Genomic DNA, 8,081 nt, shown 5'->3' on the forward strand with positions numbered 1-8,081 from the left:
ACATTCTTAACCTTCCAATATTATATTCCAACACTATTAGATTGACTATATAAGAAAAAAAATCTATATCAAATATGAATTGTTATAAATTCATATTATTTTCTTATTAAAGTATGTAAATATAACTTATATGATTTATATACATTTTCAAACATATTATTTAATTATTGATTTACATTTTAAAAAATTAGAGTTTTTTTTGTTTTTTTTTAAATTATTTCATAAACCACTACCACTTATATATACTTCTAGTACTTTGAATGATTTTTAAAATAATAATCCTATTTTTTTCAAAATGATAAATACTTTTAGCGTTATGTTGTGGAATGATGTAGATGGTGCAAGGAACATCATACTCAGTGGTGTGCGGTGAACCCTTTATAAGAGGCCAATCCACTACATCTTTTTTTTTTCAGCTTCACATTACCGTATAATACATCTAATTGCTGCACATTTTGAGGGGAGTGATATCTGACCATTTTTTAGCAGTGAGGGGATGGTAAGAAAAGTGTAAGTGTAAGGAAAAATGATATGACGATGAGTTGACAAAAAATGATATCAGGAGATGTGATATAAGTTGGAGCTAACTATTTGTCTAACAAGGTGTCTAACTAAAAATTTATAATTAGGAGTTCCTGAGTTCAATCCCATGCAAATAGTAACATGACTGTTAAAAAAAAAAGAGATGTGATAGCCCACACCCCTTGGCCTTAAATGAAACTTATAACTTTTTATGGTAACAAGAGAATAAAAGATAGAGGACTTGGTTTGCGTGTTGGAAAATATTATAGGGACCAGTTTTGAATCTAAATCCCGCAATTAATTTCCCTCTAATATTCGAGCATAAAGAATTGCTGTTACCCTTTTTACCCCTACTACCACTACTCCATCTATGCCCCTTTGCCCTAATTAGTCTTCCGCCCAAATCCAAACACGCACCCCATTTTCTCCACTCCGTCATCGTCAAAGCCACCGGTAATCGCATCGGCACCATCAATCACTACCGGCGATTACTTCTGCGGCAATGGATCCTCAGGTTCAGCAAGCACAACTGGCGGCGATACTGGGGGCCGATCCGGCGCCGTTCGAAACCCTAATATCTCACCTGATGTCTTCATCGAACGAGCAACGATCGCAAGCAGAACTTATATTCAATCTATGCAAACAAACTGATCCGAACTCACTGTTTCTCAAACTCGGGCATCTGCTACAACTATCTCCTCACATGGAAGCTCGTGCCATGTCAGCAATTCTGTTACGGAAGCAGTTGACTCAGGATGATTCATTGGTATGGAATCGGTTATCTCCGACGACTCAGGTTTCACTTAAATCTATTCTTTTGGCTTGTGTGCAACAAGAAGAAGCGAAGACGATAATGAAGAAGTTATGCGATACGATCTCGGAATTGGCTTCGAGTATCCTGCCTGATAACGGTTGGCCGGAACTGTTGCCGTTTATGTTTCAGTGCGTTTCTTCCGATTCTCCCAAGCTTCAAGAATCTGCGTTCTTGATATTTGCGCAGTTGTCACAATACATTGGGGAGACTTTAATTCCACACATAAAGCATCTTCATGGCGTGTTTTTGCAGTGCCTGACTACGTCGGGGAGCTCAGACGTGAGGATTGCTGCTTTGAGTGCTGTAATTAATTTTATTCAGTGTTTGTCGAGTTCCGGTGATAGAGATCGGTTCCAGGATTTGCTTCCAGCGATGATGACGACGTTGACTGAAGCTTTGAATGGTGGACAAGAGGCTACTGCTCAAGAGGCATTGGAATTGTTAATTGAGTTGGCAGGGACTGAGCCTAGGTTCTTGAGGAGGCAGTTAGTGGAGGTGGTGGGGTCTATGTTGCAGATAGCTGAGGCAGATACTCTAGAAGAGGGCACACGACACCTAGCCATTGAGTTTGTGATCACGCTAGCAGAGGCCAGAGAGAGGGCACCTGGTATGATGAGGAAGTTGCCACAGTTTATCAGCAGGTTGTTCTGCATTTTGTTGCAGATGCTGTTGGATGTTGAGGATGAACCTGCATGGCATACTGCTGAAAATGAGGACGAAGATGCAGGAGAGTCAAGTAATTACAGTGTTGGGCAGGAGTGCTTGGATCGGTTGGCTATTGCTCTAGGTGGGAATACCATTGTCCCTGTTGCATCTGAGCAGTTGCCTGCTTATTTGGCGGCCCCTGAGTGGCAGAAACATCATGCTGCACTCATCGCTCTTGCACAGATAGCAGAGGGATGCTCAAAGGTAGCAATACTTTTGGAATTTGTTATATCACTTTTGGTCAAGTTTGATTGTTCAACGCATCATTTGTTTAACATGCAAATAAGTGCATTTTGTATGATCGAATTAGTTTGCCCAGATATGAACCTTTTCACAGACTTATTATTTCTTTGCATGTTGTTTGTGCTTGTTATAATGTTATGTCATGCAAGTACTTGTTACTTGCATTTTGTTTGTATGCTGCTTTTGATGGTTTGAATGGACTTGCTAATGCAGGTGATGATCAAGAATTTGGAACAAGTGGTGTCCATGGTTTTAAATTCATTCCAAGATCCTCACCCACGTGTGAGATGGGCTGCAATTAATGCAATCGGGCAATTGGCCACAGATTTAGGCCCAGACTTGCAAGTTCAGTACCATCAACGAGTGCTGCCAGCTCTTGCTAATGCCATGGATGATTTCAATAATCCAAGAGTTCAGGTTAGTAGTGTTATTTATGCACATATGTTGGTCTTCTGTTAGTTATAGAAGCATCAAGGTAGTTTTTGAAACTTTATCAAATTCTTATGGAGCTTTCTTAATTCTTACTAGACTAGTTTGAATAAATACTGTTCATCCAGCAACAAACTCATCCTTAATTAATAGGCTCAGTTTAGTTAAATATGATTATTCCATGAATGCATCTTTATGCACATTAAAGAAGGGAGGATTTGACTTGTTTTTTTTTTTAATCTATTTTCTTCTGCAGGCGCATGCTGCTTCAGCAGTGTTAAATTTCAGTGAGAACTGTACTCCTGATATCTTGACGCCTTACCTAGATGGAATAGTGAGCAAACTGCTTGTGTTGTTACAGGTAATTTGATGACAATTTATATGTGTAGTATAATTTTTTTTATACTTTTTAATTTGCATTAATGATGGTTTTCATTGCAGAATGGTAAACAAATGGTACAAGAAGGGGCCTTGACTGCTCTAGCATCAGTTGCTGATTCATCACAGGTTACTTCACATCATCAACTCTTAAATTTCTAGCATTAGAATTAGAACTTTACATTAAATGTCTCATTATATACTTGGTGCATCAATAGGAACACTTCCAAAAGTACTATGATGCAGTTATGCCTTACTTGAAAGCTATCTTAGTGAATGCAAATGATAAAGCTAATCGCATGCTTAGAGCCAAAGCCATGGAATGCATTAGTTTGGTTGGAATGGCTGTTGGAAAGGAAAAATTCAGAGACGATGCTAAACAGGTATGCTTTCATTTTTTTTCCTTTTTTTATTTTTTCATTCTTGATGCTTTTTATATGTTAAACATTTGTAATGGATTTTGATTGTTTGTTAAGGTGATGGAAGTGCTTATGTCCTTACAAGGATCTCAAATGGAGACTGATGATCCCACCACCAGTTACATGCTTCAAGTAGGTGTTATTTATTTATTTAAATTTTAAAGTACACTCATGGTGATTTATAGTTTCTTATAAGATTTTTCTCTTTGACCTTTTTTGTCACAGGCATGGGCCAGGCTATGCAAGTGCTTAGGGCAGGATTTCCTTCCTTACATGAGTGTTGTTATGCCTCCTCTACTTCTATCTGCTCAACTCAAACCTGATGTCATCATTACCTCAGCAGCTTCAGATAACGAACTTGATGAATCAGATGATGAAAGGTATTATTTTATAACAAAATGGCATCGTTTTTGTCTTTTTAGAAAACCCAATTCAAATAACGATTAATGCAATCAAACCCAGAAAGATAATAAAAAAATATGTTTATTGAATGAATGTCTTGCAGTATGGAGACAATCACACTTGGTGATAAAAGAATAGGGATCAAAACAAGTGTTCTAGAAGAAAAAGCTACAGCTTGCAACATGTTGTGTTGCTATGCAGATGAATTGAAAGAGGGTTTCTATCCATGGATTGACCAGGTTTTTGACTTTTTTTTTTTCTCTCGTAACCTTTTATATTTTATTGTTTTATTTGTTACATTACAAGTTACACCCAGTTGCTAATTTATATACTTATATAACTACCAGGTTGCACCAACCTTGGTCCCACTTCTCAAATTTTACTTTCATGAAGAAGTTAGGAAAGCTGCTGTTTCAGGTTTTATTTCTGATCTTTTTTCACTTTTTATATATTTTTTAATGATTAGACATACATAAGTTTCTTATGGGATTTATATATTTTTTTATTCTAGCCATGCCTGAATTATTGAGGTCTGCAAAGTTAGCAATAGAGAAAGGGCTTGCTCAAGGTCGTAATGAATCTTATATAAAGCAGCTCTCTGACTACATAGTTCCTGCTTTGGTTGAAGCTTTACATAAGGTAATCTTAATTTTTTTTGTAAAATAATTCATTCAAAGTGGTTTAGGGTTTACTGAATTGTCTCAATTATGTTGTTGCAGGAACCTGATACGGAAATCTGTGCGAGTATGCTGGATGCTTTAAATGAGTGTATACAGGTTGAATGACATTTTTATGTTTTTTTATTTTTATTTTAGGATGTTGAACATGTTTTGACTTTTTTGAACATGGATTCAGGTATCTGGAACACTTCTAGATGAAAACCAGGTGAGAAGCATTGTGGATGAGATAAAACAGGTGATCACAGCCAGCTCAAGCAGAAAAACAGAAAGAGCAGAGAGGGCCAAAGCTGAAGATTTTGATGCTGAGGAAGGAGAATTGCTTAAAGAGGAAAATGAGCAAGAAGAAGAAGTCTTTGATCAAGTTTGTTTCTCAACAACCCTTTTTCCTATATTTAATAAAAGTGTTAAATGCAAGAAATATCAACCTACTTTTTATTTCCTTGATTCCTTCATTTATTATCCTACTTTCCATTCTTTCTCTTACAGTATTGCACTTTGAAAAATTTACCCAACTACATGGTTATTTCTTGCATTTAGCCCCAGGTGAAATAATAATTATTATCATGTCTTGTAATAATAATAAAACCATGTATTTGTGCCTTCTTTATTCTCTGGTGCTACAGATTGGTGAAATCTTGGGAACTTTGATAAAAACATTTAAAGCCTCCTTCTTGCCTTTCTTTGATGAGATGTCATCATATTTGATGCCTATGTGGGTAAGTTTTTAATTTCTGAACTTTTTTATTCACTTAATTAAGCTCTTTTTGTTTTTTAAATAAATAAATAACGACTCCCGCTTTTATTAATAACATAAGGGCAAGGACAAAACAGCTGAAGAAAGAAGGATTGCTATTTGCATCTTTGATGATGTGGCTGAACAGTGTCGTGAAGCAGCTCTAAAGTATAAAAACTTATCCATTTTTGTACTTTATCACATCTATCTAATAATCTTTTTTTTTAATATATCTTTTGTTGTTTTTTTATTTGTGAAAAGGTATTACGATACCTATCTTCCTTTCCTTCTAGAAGCTTGCAACGACGAGAGTCCAGATGTCCGCCAGGTCAGCATGATTATGAATTACCGATTCAGATTTTGCATGTTCTTGCTTTCTTATAAACTAAACCGTATATTTTTTATTTTTATTTTCCAGGCAGCTGTATATGGACTTGGAGTGTGTGCAGAGTATGGTGGATCTGTTATAAAACCACTTGTTGGAGGTACATTAAATATAATCTTTTGTATTTTTTATTTTTTATTTACTTAAATGTTGTGTATTATTTTCTCAGAGGCTCTTTCGAGGCTAAATGTTGTAATAAGACACCCTAATGCTGTTCATCCCGAGAATGTGATGGCATATGATAATGCCATTTCTGCTTTGGGGAAAATATGTCATTTTCATCGCGATAGTATCGACTCAGCTCAGGTACTTTTAGGAAATGTGATAATAATATAATTTATTTATTTTATTTTTTTTGTTTTCCATAAAATACATATGTAATGTTAAAACTTAAAATCTGCACAGGTTATTCCTGCATGGTTAAGCTGTTTGCCAATCAAAGGAGATCTTATCGAAGCCAAAGTTGTTCACGAGCTGCTATGTTCAATGGTCGAAAGGTATATATAACATATATAGCAACTTACTTTGATTTGTTTTAATTTTTATCTAATGTGTTTGTTTTTTTTTTTTAATACTATTACAGGTCAGACACGGTACTTCTAGGCCCAAACAACCAGTATCTCCCTAAAATTGTTTCTGTATTTGCTGAGGTTAGTTGGTTTTTTTTTTTTTGAAAATGAATGGAGGGCAAAGTTGTCATTTCACATGCTTACTAATTTTGGTTTATGAATAGATTATTTGTGGAGGGAAGGATCTTGCAACAGAGCAAACTATAAACCGGATAGTGAACCTGCTGAGACAGCTTCAGCAGACACTGCCACCTGCGACATTTGCGTCAACATGGTCAAGCTTGCAGCCACAGCAGCAACTTGCATTACAGTCAGTCCTCACATCATAGAAAAGCAAAGCAAAGCATAGAAAACGACTGAATAGTTAAGTTGTTCTTGTGGTTTGGTTTGGTTTGGTTAAAAAGGAAATGTGTTTGTTGCCCCATTCTTTGCTGCTGACATATAAAGATAGACGATGATGATGATGTTTCTGGCATATTCATTTTTTCAGCGTGACATGTGTCATGCAATGAGACCCTAGGTGGGTTGGTTGGTTGGTTGGTTTGGTTGAGTGTGGAGAGCGAGAGAGATGATGGGAACAGGAGTTGGATATCTTGTTTTGTTTTTTTGTCTTCTTTGTTTTTTTTTGGTTACAAGTTGTTGTGCATATTGTACAAGTATTGTTGTGAGGTATTTGTTGCTTAAACAAAGCAATGACTCTTACTCGAGTTTTGGTCGTTTTTAATCACTTTTGACGTTTGTGGCATAAATTTATCCACTTTTTTTTTCACCTTCTTTTTATTGCTAAACTCGTTTGGTAAGATGGTTATCAGTGGAAAATAAAAATTATAATTTTGTCCTAACTAAAAAAAAAGTGGAATATAATTGATTACGTTTATGATTTTTTGTTTGTGCAAAAAAAGTTTAAGGTGTAGCCAAAAATACGCCAAATGCTTCTTTTCATTCTATCAATAAAGTTGTCTTAAAAGGCATTATTGTTTTATTGGGTTGACAGCGCTGTTTTGAAACTGAACCGGACCGACCGGTTCAACCGGGAACCGGTCGTGGTTCTGGTTCTTTCTGCCCCGAAAACCGTTTGTTCCTTAAACCGGAAAAAACCGCCGGTTTTTCACGACCTGTGGTCCAACCTCTCCGGTTCAACCGCCTTGAGAACCGGTTTTATTATTTTTTTTTTCTCAAAAATCATCGGAAAAAGGCAAAACGCCAACACACTATCTCAATTTCTCAATCGACTAACACAATCGATTGAATCTAAACCTAATGTCGACTAACACAATCGACTGAAGATTGAAGAAGACCTCTGATTCCTTGGTCGAAATCATCACAGGGCTAAGAATTTTCTCCGATTTGTGCTCCACCACCGGCGACTCATCACAGTGACACCTTCCGATTTCCACCACAGTCACACTTCCATAATACAAAGGTAAATTAATCAAAACTCAACACTTCCTATCATGCTAGGCTATCACTGTTTCTCTTTTATATATACTAAAAGTCTAAAACTAAATGCCAATATATGGCTCCTGTGTTGGGGTCGGGACCATTTTCAGAATCAGAAAACATTTGGTCTTTGGAGCTTTTGTACGGTTAACATTAGTTTAGCTAACTCACTTTGAGGGTTAGGTTCATAGCTGAAACAAACAAGCTAATGAGATTCTAAATCAGAATCAGAAAACTTTGAGCTTTTGTACAGTTAACATTAGTTTAGCTAACTCACTTTGAGGGTTAGGTTCATAGCTGAAACAAACAAGCTAATGAGATTCTAAATCAGAATCAGAAAACTTTGAGCTTTTGTACAGTTA

The 8,081-nt window shown here is 36.2% G+C and overlaps 1 protein-coding gene across 1 annotated transcript; it reads left to right on the top strand.

The window, feature by feature from the left end:
• The first annotated feature begins 867 nt into the window (after positions 1–867).
• Positions 868–7,048, top strand: LOC145118570 (uncharacterized). Its single transcript, XM_079054269.1, has 20 exons — positions 868–2,245; positions 2,498–2,701; positions 2,970–3,074; positions 3,155–3,220; positions 3,310–3,474; positions 3,568–3,642; positions 3,736–3,890; positions 4,016–4,151; positions 4,260–4,329; positions 4,424–4,551; positions 4,632–4,688; positions 4,768–4,953; positions 5,216–5,308; positions 5,408–5,493; positions 5,587–5,653; positions 5,744–5,810; positions 5,880–6,016; positions 6,116–6,207; positions 6,294–6,360; positions 6,444–7,048. The coding sequence occupies exons 1-20, from the start codon at positions 1,025–1,027 to the stop codon at positions 6,606–6,608; spliced, it is 3,342 nt and encodes a 1,113-aa protein (XP_078910395.1). The 5' UTR covers positions 868–1,024; the 3' UTR covers positions 6,609–7,048.
• Positions 7,049–8,081: the final 1,033 nt, after the last annotated feature.

This window comes from Lactuca virosa, chromosome 6, assembly GCF_052849685.1.
Source record: "Lactuca virosa cultivar CGN04683 chromosome 6, Lactuca_virosa_CGN04683_v6, whole genome shotgun sequence".
NCBI classification, from domain to species: Eukaryota; Viridiplantae; Streptophyta; class Magnoliopsida; order Asterales; family Asteraceae; genus Lactuca; species Lactuca virosa.